The following is a 15,844-nucleotide window of genomic DNA, read 5'->3' on the forward strand; positions in this document are numbered from 1 at the left end:
GAGTCCACCTGTGGTAAATTCAATTAATTAGACATGATTTGGAAAGACACACTCCTAAGGTCTCGCAGCTCACACCTACTGAATACTAAATGTACTGTAAAGCCATCAGGCATTTTAAAAGTTAACTACATCTCCTAATCATTTGTTCTTTTTCTGTTGTTTTAACACCAGTTTGCATCCTGTTCTGCGTGTGTTACTGGATTGTTTATCTTTACTGTACTCTGATGTCATATGGTTGTTGTGTTCCTCTTTTGCCGGAGCTGCATCATAAGTTTCTGTCATATTATTGCTGATGTGCAATAAAATACTGAACTGAAACCCTTTTATTTATTTGTTGCTAAGGCTTGCTTTACACTCTAATGTAAACAGGAAGCGAACTGTTGAGGTTTTTAAGCGGGAGGGGTTGAGTAACATTATAATATGATCTACATCAAGATAAATCCTAATCCTGATACAGATAAAGGGTGCATTGTGTATGCAGGTGTGTCCTCAACTCAAGCTATGTAGTCAGTGCGTTAGTGGAATTAACAGAAGAAAGCCTATAATCATAAACAATAATCTATTGAGGGAATTTGTGTCCGAATCCTGTCCAGACCTCCCTGACACATCAGACTCACACTGACATCCTTTCTCTATTGAAAGTATTATAGGACACACACAACAGAAAATAGTACAGGAAACAATTGTGTCATATGTTGTTAATGCTGAGCTATTCAGCTATAAATCCGATTTAAATTGCTTTTCAAATTTTGATGTATCCTATAGAATTAAAATAATTATTGGACCATGAAACATTCAGGCCCCTATGTAAATGTATTTACTGTATATTGAATTTACTTATATGAAATACATGTACATATAGAATAAAAAAACATATGTAAAAATGTTATCTAAGACATATGACATATATGTCTAGCCCATTCAAATATGTATGTTTATGTATGTATGCTTATATTGTAGACATATGTAAAAAGCCTGTCAATACATGATGATATTTTATACAGTAGGGGTCCAAAAGTCTGACACCACTTTCCCAGAACGGGGATATAATTTTTATATGTAGCCTACATTGTGTTAATGAACATGCATATAAAGGAAATATATATTGCTTGCAAATATAACATATAAAATATCTATGGTGTCTTTTTATATGATGCACCATATAAAAAGTCACCATAGATATTCCTAATACATGTACATATACAAATTTAACAATGGGTATTTCATATATTTTATAAACTTATAGCTTCATATATCCAGAGGATGTCTGCTTTATATGTGATAATAGTATATCACCTTTAAGGTGACATTTGTGGCAACATGACTATTGATATAGGGACATAAACTGTATCTCATATATTATATTTCTGTATGGGGGAGTCATAATAATAACACCTGCTCCTCAGCACAGAAATGACAGAGCCTGTCTGTGATGTGAAGACTCCAAAGACACACGTTAGAATCGTACATGAATATAAATAATTAGGTTATGTTCTATATGACTAAAACCAGGATAAACATAACAGGGTCAGGTGTGCATGTGAAGGTATGACTATGATAATTTTGCTGTCGTGCCACACAACAGAGTGAAGTTTGATGACTTTAATTATGAACTAATAAAGTATTCTGAAGTGTGTCATAAAATATTAGCTAAAGAAATTATCACGATATATATATATATATATATATATATACACACACACACACATATGATATATGTGTATATATGTATTCTGCACTTAGCGTGATGATAAAAGTCTGATAATTACATAATAGCGTTTTGCAGTTTATGCTCCGCAATCTCAGTTCGGTTCTTATATTCGTGGACTTTGTTACCTGCCTCTCCCTGGCGCGTGAGGAGGAGGGCTCTGGGAGCTCGGCCGTGATGACTACAAATCCGTTAGCGGCCACAACCTCCTCCTCTTCCATCATGGCTCCCACGATAGACAGGCAAGGATACTGGGGGCGGCCAACCTCAACGCTGGACTGGTGTGAAGAAAATTATGTCGTCTCTTTTTACATCGCGGAATTTTGTAAGTTAAATATAGTGGCACCATTTACGCTAAGAAAAAATGCTGAATTTGGGGGTTTGGTTTGAGAGAGGACAGCCATACTGTGTACGTGTAGTCGCCCCTTAATAACGTAAACATGAAGCGTGAGCAGCGGCTGTAATAATAATAATGATGATGTGGATTTGTGTTACCGTGTTTGGCCGAGATGAATTTTCTTTCCCTTAGTTTGAGCAAAATGTTTCCCCATACGGCATTTAACTAACTAACGTTAGAGCTGTAACGAGGAAAAAGAAAGGCTCACGTTACAAAGTCAACCTGTCCGTGTCGAGCTGTTTTGCATATAGCTTTCCCGTAGGCTTTTATTCTGCATGGTGGAGTAAGTGTTTGCTAACGTTGTCAGACACATAATTATTTTACCACTCATTTGTGTTTGAAATCGGCTCGGGGACCTGGTCTTCAGTGTTTCTGAGGCTAAACTTGAAACTTGATAAAAACATTTCCTTCATACTTTCAGGCGCCTCACAGCCTGTCTAACGATAAAAACTGGTTGTTCAGGAACCATTATCTTAGATTTTAACAGTTAGAGTCACTAGATGCTGTTATGGTAGCGGGACTTCCAGAAATGACGGGTGTTTTACTGACATGCAGTGACATATTCCTTCAGAAGCTTTTAGCAGAGCTAGACATGGACACACATTCCCACTGAAAATAATACTTTGAAGTTCCTCATTATTGCGCAGCCAATTTAAGCTCTTAGAAGGGAACTAGGCTGAATGTTAAGATGATTTGTACTTCAGGCCTTTTTACAGCACATGTATTAATTGGTAATATAAAACAACCCTGTAGTATCTTCTAATGTGTAAAAAATTATATACCTCACAAATTCATTAGAGATTCACTGTATAAACTCTTGGGAGTTAAGTTTCACTAAATCCACCTACCATGTGCTGTTATCATGTCATCCATGATTTTCATTGTACTCAGTGATGCAACAGTTTGTCAAAGGTGAACTTGAGCCGAGTGGGCCAGAGTTTAGTTAGATTACTGAACTTTTTTATCTCCTTTATATTGTGTCCATGCTAAGCCCTTCGTAGTGTCATACACATGCACTACATTTTCTTGCCCAATAAAGTGTAAAATCCTTCTGTAAGCCACTAGCTTCGAGTCCATATTGCTGGGCTGCTGTATTTCCATGTAATTCCATTCAAATGTTTGTAAAATTTGGCACTGGTGTGAATGCAGCATATCTAGGATAGTGACAGTTGAAGCTTTTGTTAGACACCACGCTGGCCTAGCTAGATTGTTGTTTTCAGCCACAGAAGAATTGTTTGGCATTTAAACAGTGATTCAGGTTACAATGGTGGGAATGTGGCATTGTTCACGAGAAAAAGAGATACCACTATGACTTTAATCCTCACTTGATGCTTGCTATCTCTCTTTTTAAAACATCAGCCCATGGTGACAGTGCAAGCAGACAGAGTGAGGTTATAAAGTGTCCGTTACACTGGGGACAGGTGTCTCATCATGTTGTCTGCAGTTGTCATTGAAATGTGAATGCGAAACATTCATGTGCTCTCCACACATTTTAAAATGGTCACTCCAAGGGCTTTCTTTGGCTTGTACCAGACATCCACAGTGAAAGGGATGTGTTGTGTTGTTTATGAAAATGCCAGTTAGCAGTATTAGTTTTCAAGGTACTTAACATCCTGGTAAGTCTGATTGTTTTCCACACATGAGTTTGTACATCACCACACCCATAATGAGTAAAGTTAGGATCTAGGTGTTGAGCTGTTTTATCAGGTTCCCCATGAGCCTGATGATGTACCAACAGTGAGTACATACAGTAACGATGGCCTGGGGGAAGGCGGTTTACAAACACAATCTCTGACACCAGTTCAAACGTAGGCCACTTTTTCAGATAAGGCTTAAATGCTTTGAGGCAAACCTCAAGATAGCTTGTTGAAGCTTTATTCATCACCATCCCTCAGGTACTTCTTTTCAGCTGTTTTCAGGTTTGAAACCACAGATCCTGACAACAGTACAAACAAAAAAATAGTAGAACAATACATGGTAAACCAACCAACCAACGGTTCAAATCCCACAGATATTCAGTTTACTGAAATACAAGAGCAAGGAAAGCAGCTAATTTACACATCTGAGAATCTGGAACTGACACATTATTCAATTTTATTTATTTTTTTTCAATTAGTCATTAGTCAGAGTTACTGATTAATATTATGTTAGTTGTGTAAATTATTAATCCATTCATTGCAGCTCAAAAACAATAGAAAAATGGTCCATCCATCATTTACTGTCCGCCAACATACGCATTACCTGTACCTGCAAAGTAAAACGTACTACTGTATTACCAGTATTACATAGTTCAAATGACAGATGCACAGTACTTCAAGTATTTTAGTGCTGTGATTTCAGTTTAAGTAATACAATAGCAGACGTGTGTGCATGAATTCCTAGTGCAATGATCAGGTTTCTGTAATAAGATACCATTCATGTTGTTGTTATACGTCTAACCCAGGCTGTCTCCTCACTGAGCTTTCACTGCCATCATGTCACCCAATCACAGAGCATTTCTTAGCTTTTCAGATATCACACAGCTCATGTCATCAGGCTCTAATTCATCTCTGGTATCTTTTGGAACAGGGAACACTGTCAGCAACCTCATTATGATTCTCCCTCCCATTTGTGGGGCCATCCAGACATTTCGAGACGGCCTCGAGTTTCGCTACGTCTGCTCCTTCCTCGGACTGGCAGGTTAGTCTCTTGAAACTGAAAATGACCTGGATCTACATTTGGGACAATACTAAAGCAAACACTGCTCTTGTTTACATATTATAGTTACTGTCAACAGCCCTTGCAGTTGTACAGTGTTTACTCCCGATGCCCTTACATGATAATACATACCTGTGAGAATGTCTTAATTTTCACTGGGGTTGTGTGTCACCCAGCTGTTGGCGTCGGCTCCTGGTGCTTCCACATGACACTGCTATATGAGATGCAGGTGAGCTACAGTGAAATCTGAATACTTTAACATTGGGAATTTTTTTTTCTTGCTGAAACTGCATGAATCAGACTTATTGTTGTAAATATGTGGTCAAATGTTTGGTGCCTAATGTAACATCATCCTATAGTGATGTATTCATGTGTGTTTTCTCTCTATTCTCATTTGCAGCTACTGGACGAGTTGCCTATGATTTACAGTACATGCGTCTTTGTCTACTGTCTGTAAGTGGCCCAACCATTTATTGCTGCTGAAGCACTGAGAACAAATTTAGTGTGACTGTGCCTGTAAACTGAACCAGTGAATCCCCTGCCGATCACTTGATCCATTGAGTGTACTGTATTTTAATGGAACTATTGATTCTGAACTGGATTTCCACTTCATCTCAGCTTGTCATTTGCTCTCTGTTCTTTATGATTGTTCAAACTGAAAATGTAAGATAAACATTTGTTTCTTTTCTCAGATATGAGTGCTTCAAACAGGAGAACAGCCTTAGCTTATTTCCTATTGCAATTTTATTAATCTTCAGCGTCTCAGTCACTGTGGTGAGTATTCACTTTCACTACAATATGATCATTTACTTTGAACCATATTGTAAAGGAAACATTACATCCCTCATGTCCTCTTCAGTAGTTTTTCTATGTATGTTTTGTAGGTATACTTGCAGTGGAAGGAGCCAGTGTTTCACCAGGTAAGGGCGTGCTCTGTGTTATGTCACCTTGCTCATTGTTTGCTATTAGGGCTCAGTGTGTCTTAAGTCATTTTACCTTGTGTAAACATTTGGCTTTCCAACACAGTATGCAATACTTAATTTGCTGCACACTGCTTGTTAAATGTACAGTAAAGTAGCAATTCATATCAGAGCAGATATGCAAAATGCAGCATTTAATGACATTTTATTTTATAGTCAGTTGATGATCAGTTAAGTTTTGTTTGGATTTTACAACTCTGGAAAGTTATCGCAGGAACAACCGTGTTATCTTTTGTCGCATGTCGAGGTAAATGGTAAAGTAATGCACCAGGAATGTGCGCTTGCATGTACAGTGTGTGACTGGCCAGCACAGGGTCTTTTTGAATTGACGTTATCAAGCGTTGCAGATCAGTGCGCTTCCCCATTGAAATGAATCAGGAGGCTTAAGTTCTTTCATGTAGAGCGAATATCGACACAAAGCTAAGCACTTAAACCTTAACCATGAGATCAAGACATAGGTCAAATTTCCTGCCAAGAAGAAGAATAATCTCATAAAATCTTGAAAGAGAAGTAAAAAAAAAGCTTCTTTTGTACCCAGTATTTGTCTGTACCTGCTCAGAGTCTCACATTGTGTCTGTTGCTTTACAACAGTACAGACAATGTGACGAAGCTGCCTTTGTTTGCCCTTCGGAGCTGGGTTTGTTTACTAACCACACTGCTCAATGGCGATTCATAACAAGACTGATACTGTTCCTGTTGTAGTACAGTGAGCCCACAAGTAAACACAGTTTGGTCCAAGTGAACACTTTCTGTATGAGTAGCTCATGACCTTGTGTGGACATGAGTTGTGTGTAGTTCAACCAAAGAGTGGATTTTCCTTTATATATTATTTCTGAAACACCAATCACATCTCTAGCTTCCCCAAACCAAAAAAATAATGATGTGAAAATGAGATGACAGTTAAGTCTGATTTTCAGGCTATCTGAAAGGCAAGAAAAAACAAAACTGAAGAGTCAGAAAAATGAAAACATAATTTGTGCTACAGGATTATTATTTTCTTATTCCTTCATTTATCTGGTGACTGCTCAGATTCATTTTAGGACCCTTTGTGGGGTCCCAGAAAACAGTGATGTACTGTAGCAGAATAAATAAAAATTTAAAAAACGGGTTAATGGTTCTTTATTAGTTTGATCAGTTTGCAGATGAGTCAGTTCACTGACACAAGAAATGTGTTGACAGTTAAAATCATTTATCCTTTAAAAAGAGTCATGATCTACAGCTCTGGCTGTAAGTTACAAGGAAACAAAAATGTGAGTTGGAAGAACATTTTAGAGACAACTTTGCTTCTGTTGGAAAAGCTGTCTAAGACTATATGAACAGGCTCTATCAGCATTACTCTCAGTGTGCAGCTGAGGCTGCCTGGCTCACTTTGAGCTCTGGTGACTTGATGGAAATTTGTGAATAGTTGTAGAATGTTTTATCTGTCATGTTCCACAAGTTCTTTACTGAAGTGTTTCAAAGCCACATCACTGCCTCTTCTTTTAGGTCATGTATGGTGCTTTAGTAGCTTGCCTAGTGATGAGATCCATCTTCATTGTTACATGGTAAGTTTTGCAAAAGGACCATTTAAATTGAAATCATTACCATAACAAAGGAACTGTTGCTAAAGGATTTTCTTTATTGTTTATGTTTCATCTTTAGGGTGTACCCATGGCTCAGACCGCTGTGTTACACCTCCTTATCTATCTTTATGTTGGGGTTCCTGCTGTGGAACATTGACAACATCTTCTGTGACTCATTAAGGTGAGGACCTGTGGAGGCAAAATAATGAATGTTATGCATGTTTTTCATTGCAAGGTCAGACAAAATCAAAGTAATGTCAATTTTTAATTTAAAATGCGTGATGAGTGTTTAGTACCTCTTTTGTCATGTTTTTAATTTGTTGGGTCAACGCTTTCTTTGTATCTCAGAGCCAGTAGACAAACACTGCCCCCTGGTGTTGGAGTAGTAACACAGTTCCATGCATGGTGGCACATCTTCACAGGCCTGGGGTCCTACCTGCACATACTTCTCAGGTAAGCTTCTGCTTCATTCGCAGGAGATTACAGCTGCAGTGAGTTTTGTTGTGGTGAGATATGTTCATGCACATTGAATGTTTGTTTTCTTTTAGCCTTCAGATCAGGTCAACCTACCTCAAGTACAGACCAAAAGTAAAGGTATGTCTCGCTTTTAGCACTTGCACATATTGTAGCTTTCATTTATTGTCATTCATTCTTTTATTCATTTATCATTATTTATTTATCCGGTTCTATCTTAACTTTGCTCAGTTCCTGTGTGGAGTCTGGCCCACATTGCACATTGAACCACAGAAGACAAGCTGAAGTGAAGGGATTGGTACCAGCTTAAGGATGGTGACTGCCATATCCAAACACCATCGGCACAGGGACCCACTGCTGGCACGACAGCCCACAGGCAGGGGGCAGGTGGACCCCAAGACATCACCCCAGGGAGCCTTTGGCTCTGCACTGTGGGTACAGTATAGCACTGATTCCAGTTTTAAGAAATGGGAGATTTTTTCATCAGTCATAATTTATTAGACTAGCTTTTCTTTAACTAATTATTATATTGAAATATAATAATTTTATTTTCTCCTTCATTTCCAATGCAAATATGATACGTAGTCCACTGCAGTGGAAACTGTTGAAGGGATCATGGATATTAGTTTGATTGGGGTTTGGGAAAAGGGAAAACAGTGTCATTAATTCAGAATTCACATTAACATATTTATCATCATATGTTCGGTTCTGTCAAAGTTTAAATCTCCTAAGCCTAAAAATATTTAAATAGATCCCTAAACTAAAGTATAACTAAGTATAACTATCGCTTATGTGTAGTTTTACAAGTAGCTGAGGGAGCTGTTCTTACAACTCAGTGCTGTCCTATCCCTTTTCAAGGAGTATCATATTGCATTTTATGGGATAGTAACTATCATCTAGAAAGTGAAAGTGGTACTGTGTTATTGTAGCTCAGCTGTCTTTACCAGAAGATCCTTATTCATTTGTTTGGCCACAGGCTTCATTTTTCCTTGAAATTTTCCTATCAAAATATGGAAAGACTGGAATTATACATTTCTTTTTTGTTGTTGTTGTTGTTGCCAAAGTTCCTCTGGGATTTAAAACAGTCAAGGATTGTGTGAGAAATGTTAATGTTTTACCTCACTGAAAGCAAACAAGAAATCCAGCACCTACATATAATTTTGTTACAAAACATCATTACACTGACTCATAATTGTGTTTAGGACCAGGTTAAACTTTGCCCAGCTACACAGAGCAAGCTGGACCACTATTTACACCTCGGGTCTCTGGACACTTTTACAGTGCTGTCACAATCGTTAAAGTGATAGTCCACACAAATTTGTAGACCGTGAAGGACGAGGACTTTAGAGCCACCTTTCAGGCCCACGTGGGTTTTGTATTGGTTTTATATCAGAATCACAATGACCCTCCTTTAGGGTGTGTTAGACCACTTTGTTTGGATTTTACAAATATCTTGAGGACATGATCAGGCAAACATGCAGAAGCATCAATGGAAATGCTTGGCTTGAGATGGACTTGAGATATAGTACAATCACACTGACCCGATGTCAGTGTGATTGTACTCTATCTCAAGCCATGATCAGTGGTCAGATTATTGCAACTGATGTGTTCAGCTCACATGGAGCGCAGTAAGAGTTGAAACCCAGCTAACTAAGCCAGCTAACAAAGATTACCTGCGAAAGAAATACATTTCTGAATCTTAATTGTTAATATTCAGTCAAAGGACCAAGTGAATGAATGGGACATATCTGAATAATTGCTTCTTCATAAACTGTAGGGAATCAGGTACTAGACACAGCCAGTTCTGGGTTGCTCTTGTCTCACGCTGTTAAGGAATTGACATCTGTCATGACAGTAAACACTAATGTTCCCCTTTCTTATGAAAAAAAAAAACCACTTGATTTATGTCAAAAGTATTTAGATTCCCTCTATCTACAGGTACTTAAAGCTTCCCCACAATAACACTATTTTATTTATTTCTCTATTATTTATTAGTCTTTGTTTAATTTATTCACACCATGACATTAAGATGAAGAGTCAAGTGGCACATGCACAATCCTTGTTGTGAAGTTTATGATACAACCACTAGGTGGCAGATATTTCCAGCTTATTTCAGACATTGCCAAGCATGCCATATAGTGCATTGACAAACTACCTACCTACTGTAAAACGTTTAGGCCTCAGTTTTCATGTGGTGTTAAATGAAGGGCTTTTTATTTACAATATTTATTTTGCTACTGTGAACTTGTGGATATGTGATGGAGTAACTGGTAAACTGGAAGATGCACAACATTATTGTTGTATGGAGATATCTGTATTAGTGTGGCCTCCTTAGCTGCTTTTTGCTGTATTATCTCCTGAGACAGCACATTCGTTTTTCATTATACACACACGCTGTATCACTAACTCTGATATGCTTGGGTATAGCAGCTGTTTAAACCCAGTATTACAAACGTTCATAAGCACATAAGTATAACGTATGAAAGATATGTATTAACATTTTTCAAATGTCTGTGTGGAACCTTCAATGTATGTTATCACTGCTCATCAGTAGAGGTGAGCACGTATCAAAGAGGGTGCCTTATTGTTATCCTTGCAGTGTAATCCCAAGTTGCCTTGATGTTTGTGATAAACCATTCAAGTTGTCCCTTGTGTTTTTGCATTGAGCCCTTCCGCTGATTATTAGCAGTTAAGGCATCAGGAGGACGAACAATAACAGCTTCTAATGCAAAGTCTGTGCCTGATTCTTTGGCCTTCCATTCATTTCATGTGTCCAACAAATTAGTTACAGGTTGTTCTGATGGTGTTAACTGTAGCTCAAAGTGGTAATAATTACATGTTCAGGCCAGAAGAGCAATTGTTTTTGTTGAACTTTGTTCATGTGCCAGTCTTTAACGATGCCCTGTATTGTCAAATAAAAGAAAATGTTTCAGACAGTTTGTGTGTTTCCTCTCGTTGAAGCCATAGACTGCATTTCACTTCAAATTACAGATTAATGGAATTTGAGTTTGACACTGAAAACTACAGTGTCAACGACCACTGAAATAGTAATATATGACTCATGAATTGCTTTTATGCAGTTTTGTGCATCTCATAGTGGATGATGTTATGTTGTTAGGGGTTTGAATTGACTCGTACAACTTGAAGGTGTGGCAATCAGTTACTGGCAGTGTCACAAGCACAGCTCACTACAGACACTGGCATGGTTCCATTACTCTGACTCTCATGGATAAGGATAGTTTTCTGGCGCAAATGTCACACTACTGGCACATTATTGTGCAACCCACTCAACAAACAGTGCAACCCACTCATTGCAGACGTTGAGGAAACTGGCAGCACTTTGAGGAAGTGCTATTTTAATGCTTTTGATCTTCTCCTTTCTGCTGTTCTTTCTTATCATAATATTCACCGCCTGTTTTCTTTCTTCATGTCTGGATGAAAAGCCTAAATTGTAAGTGCCAACATATTTACTTTTTACTAAATAAAGCTTGTGGTGCACTTGTGGTAAGTGCTTAATCTGTAACACACAGCCACAGTTTGTTCACAGAGTCCACCTTCCGCTCAAGGAATGAGTAGTGAACATACATGTGACGGGGTAGGGCCCCACATTACATCCTTTTGTTTTTAGTATATTTTAAATGGGAAAACTTAAAGGGTCTATATTGGATAAAGTGATATTTCCATGTCTTTTTTTGATTATAAAGCAGGTCTAGGTTCTATATTAATACTGTGAAAATATCAGAGCGCTCAGTCCACAGACAAATTCACACAGCCTGTATTCAGAAACTGAGCCTTAAAATGAGCCGTCAGGAATTCCTTCACTTAACACACACTCAACTATAGTCACTGTCCTCAGCTAAGCCCCCCAGCAAGGCCCACTGGGCCCCACCATGCAGCCTTGCAGGATGGTGGGTGGGATGCTATATTTTATTTCGATCACTCAGAAAACAGTCAGATCGAGATGGTTTTTGGTACTTAAAACTAATTAATCTTCTTATGGATATCAAAACTTAAAACACAGCAAAGGTGTAAAATATGGGACTTTTAAGCTTTTTTCTGTGAGGTGGTCAGGATTTGGATATTTAGTATCGTACGTGTTTCAATGATGCACAATGTATCATCAACAGTTGCTTCTGTGTAGAGAGCAGAATACAGTCCAGCACTGCAGTGGTTGTTACAAAGGGACATTTTCATGAGAATAAAAGATTATCTTCATCTTGTTTTCAGTACACTTCAGAATCTCTCAAACTAAAACTTTTTCTGAATGCGTCTCACAGTTAACACAAACTGCTATAAAGCAGTTTAACATTTATGAAATTTTCAAAATGCAAATGACAATAAAAATTTGGATATTTCAACAAAACAGTATTCCTTTGTATTACATAAACATTTCTCAGGAAAATGCAGGAAGTGCAAACATTGTACAAAAAACCTTGTTCTTTGTACAGAAGCCTGATAAGATAACAAAAAGAACTTCTGCACAATGCAGGATTTTGTTAACATTAGATTGACTGTTGATTTTAAACATGTTACTAAACATGTACATAAAAGCAAGGATCAATTCCATTACGCCAACAATGTTGACATATTAAATAATACAACATAAAACTATTAATCACACCCATAGGACGTGGGTATCAAAACATTTGAAATGATCTGAATCTTATCTTCTTAGGGATGTTTTCACTTATCTGGAAAGCAAGCCTTAGCCAGTTTACCACGCTGACAGCGGCTTGTGAGTCAATGATGGTGTATGTGTGCAGATATATCTTCTCTTTGCTCTAGTGTTTCAAGTGTTTCAACACATTTTGACGAGACCAGACTCAATAGCTTTTAAAGTCAATCATTCCCAATGATAAGCTACTGCAAACTGGTATTTCTTTGCAGGTGATACTGTTCTGCTCCTCTGCTCTTTTTTTAATCACACATAGAGCAGACCTTATAACCTCATGGATTTATAACATAGAGCTTTTTATGTGCTCCTGGATAAGCAGGGCGTCACTTCTACTGCAACCATGACATTAAAAGGACCAGGACGCCTTGTGTGATGATCTGCTTGAAAATGTTTTTTTTCCTGTGTGTGTGTGTGTGTGTGTGTGTGTGTGTGTGTTGTGTCAATGAGGTGTTATATTGTCAACATCCCTGTAAGGAATGCCAAACAGTTCAAATACATCCGCTTAGTAATGCGTAAACAACATGTCAATTAACACGTTGTTAACGTTGTTAACAATACACACAAAAGTAGAAGTAATGAGGAGTATAATGTTAATTTTAATGGATCAAATCACAGAGCAAAGTGCGCAAAGCCACCAAGTTATTTTCAGCACGTTCAGCAAGATGAGGGCAAGCATTAACTTCAGAAGCTACCTGACAGATAATCCCTCACAGTGTAACACAGAGCACCTTTTCCTGCCTCACGACTGAATTCAAGTCAAACTGCTGATGACAACAAAGACGGATTAACACCAGCTCTAGTGTTGAATGAACACCTAAATATTACCCCCCCAAAGAAAGAACACCAACACTAATATGAATGACAAAGAAACCCTCCAAAAATCTAACTCCCCCACACTTTTTGTCTCAATCTAGATTATTCAACTCCAGAAATTTGCTGTGTATTATTTGGCTGCAATTATCCTTGACAGTCGGGGTCTTGACGTCTTTTTGACAACATTCATAGGCCACACCACATACCTCTCTGGTCATCATACAGAAAACAATGTTATGTAAGGGCAGTTGATGCTGAGTGTTATATAAATGCTGTTATGTTCTTGTCAGTTGTCAACGGAAACATCTTGTCACTGTCAAGTCATTATCAACAGGATCTTGGTATTTGGTATGCTATAAAAACATGGCTGTCATTGACCCTGATTGTGTTATTTTGCTGTACACACATCAATCAGACTTTGCATTAATACCATAGTACAGGTACGCACACACACACGCGCACACACACACACACACACACACACACACACACACACACTCTCGATCAGAGTATGTAGCAGAGGGAGGTATCCTGAACTGTCATTACCTGAAACACACACCTTTCAGTTTCTTTTTTGCAAAAACACACATAACTCCCCTGCCACAGCTGTATTTTCAATAGTGAAAATATGACTGTTGAGAGAAGAAGGAAGACACCACTTAAATGTGTTGACCAATCTGTAAAAATCCCCTTCCTCCCGCAGTTGGCTGCACATAAACGTCTGTTTTTATTTCCAATGTTACAACAGAAATGGAACAGTTTGGATTTTGATATTTGGTGATACATACCTGTTCCTCACTGTGGTTTTACATGACTTATTAATTCCTCCTTATGTTGACAAAGGGAGAAAATGGCAAATGGTTAACTGGTGTTCAAATCCTTTCAAAAGGATTTTCATTTTAAGATCAGAGCAGTGTGCAATGTAATATGAACCATGGTGTATACTGTATACTGGAAAAACATCACACAGTATCTGGAAGAGAAAAGTAGGAATCATTACCCACACACTCATTCATATAATGCTACAGGTTGTAAAGGAAACATAAAATCCAGTCTTGGCCGCAAGGCACAGCGACTGTGAGTCAGTTTCAAGCTGAGTGAAGTGTTGTCTTTACGAGCGTCATTAGCAGGGTTTTCCCATGCATTGCTCCAACTTCCTTCGAGGCAGGATTGTTATGTCTGAGATATGATTAGATTTGTATTCAGTCACTGAGGTTGCAGTCCTGGCTCGGGTGTTGTTACCAACTGTAAAATAGACTGAGTCTGGCTGATGCCTCCTCAGTGCAGAGATGACTCATGCTGGGTAATGCCCAAGTTGCTGAAGAGGCTGATCGGCTGAGCGAAAGCACCTGCTGAAAGGCTGCTGGTTCTGATGTTACAGCTGAAACACTTTTTTGGACTACTTTTAAGTAGTTGTTTGTTCTTTAAATTTTAGTGCACAGTTTTTTAAGGTAGAATGGGTAGGCCTATCCATTGTTCAGTGTATTTCACTTAAATTTGCCTGTACATAAATATTCATTTGTTTTCTCTTTTCAAAATGCACTTTAGGTTCCAACTTAAGTTTAGATTTTGTTTTAACAGTAATCAAGAGTGAAGACAAACAATGTAGAACGTTATAGTTTTACTTAAGTTCCTGCCTACTTAGATTGTCTTTCACTAATGCAGGTTTTTAAAGGAGTTGGGATTTTGTTGCACATCATCCTGAAGTGATGATGCTCAACTCACTTCAATGGTTCACTTCCAACTGTCTATTAAGAAAATTTGATCAAAGAACTGCACTGGGGCATAGTGGTCTAAGCAGGCGCCCCATGTGTAGAGGCTACAGTCCTCGCTGCAGTTGGCCCCGGTTCGAGTCCCGCATCAGATGGCCTTTGCTGCATGTCATTCCTCCCCATTTCCTCTCTGTCTCTACTATCCTGTCCAATAAATGCCCAAAAAATATACTTAAAAAAAAAGAACTGCACCAGACTTTTAGCAGTTCACACATAAAGCACATTTCTTCCTTAACTCTAAATGAAAACTGAAAAACATTAACAAGACTTCATCTGCAGTCATCTGCATTGAGCTAATTGCTAACATATTTAGCATATTTAACAGGTTGACCATGTTTACCATCTCGGTTTGTTGTGTTAGCATGCTAAAATTTGCTAAATAGCACACACAAAGTACAGCTGAAGCTGATGGACATGCCATTAGTTTTGCAGGATTTTGGTGATAAACCAAATACTAATTGGGCAAATTAATTTTTTTTTGTTGCATAGTTAAAGGTGAAGTGAAAAAATGTATAAAGCCTATTGTGGTTCCAGAGGCAGCTGAAAAAACTGAATAGTGAAATACTGAATAGTTAAATAGGTAAGAGGATAAGGGGATAAGTAAACTTTAGTTGCCATTTTTAAGTTGGAAAAACTTCATAAAATGAAGTAAACATAACTAAATTGTATTGTATATTTACAATAGAAGGTTTCTAATCACATTTCTGTGAATTAACAGTGTTTGTTTTGGTTGATCAGTCCTGATTTTGGAGTTGCCAGACCAGCA

General features: G+C 38.0%; 1 protein-coding gene across 1 annotated transcript; it reads left to right on the plus strand.

Annotated features, from left to right (window-relative positions):
* Positions 1-1,884: 1,884 nt before the first annotated feature.
* Positions 1,885-10,754, plus strand: acer3 (alkaline ceramidase 3). The gene is made up of 11 exons (XM_056398041.1): positions 1,885-2,033; positions 4,674-4,784; positions 4,979-5,031; positions 5,203-5,255; positions 5,495-5,576; positions 5,687-5,722; positions 7,268-7,326; positions 7,424-7,525; positions 7,693-7,797; positions 7,893-7,938; positions 8,050-10,754. Exons 1-11 carry the CDS (start codon positions 1,886-1,888, stop codon positions 8,101-8,103), a joined length of 849 nt encoding a protein of 282 aa, XP_056254016.1. The 5' UTR covers position 1,885; the 3' UTR covers positions 8,104-10,754.
* The last annotated feature ends 5,090 nt before the right edge of the window (positions 10,755-15,844 follow it).

This window comes from Seriola aureovittata, chromosome 15, assembly GCF_021018895.1.
Source record: "Seriola aureovittata isolate HTS-2021-v1 ecotype China chromosome 15, ASM2101889v1, whole genome shotgun sequence".
NCBI lineage: Eukaryota > Metazoa > Chordata > Actinopteri > Carangiformes > Carangidae > Seriola > Seriola aureovittata.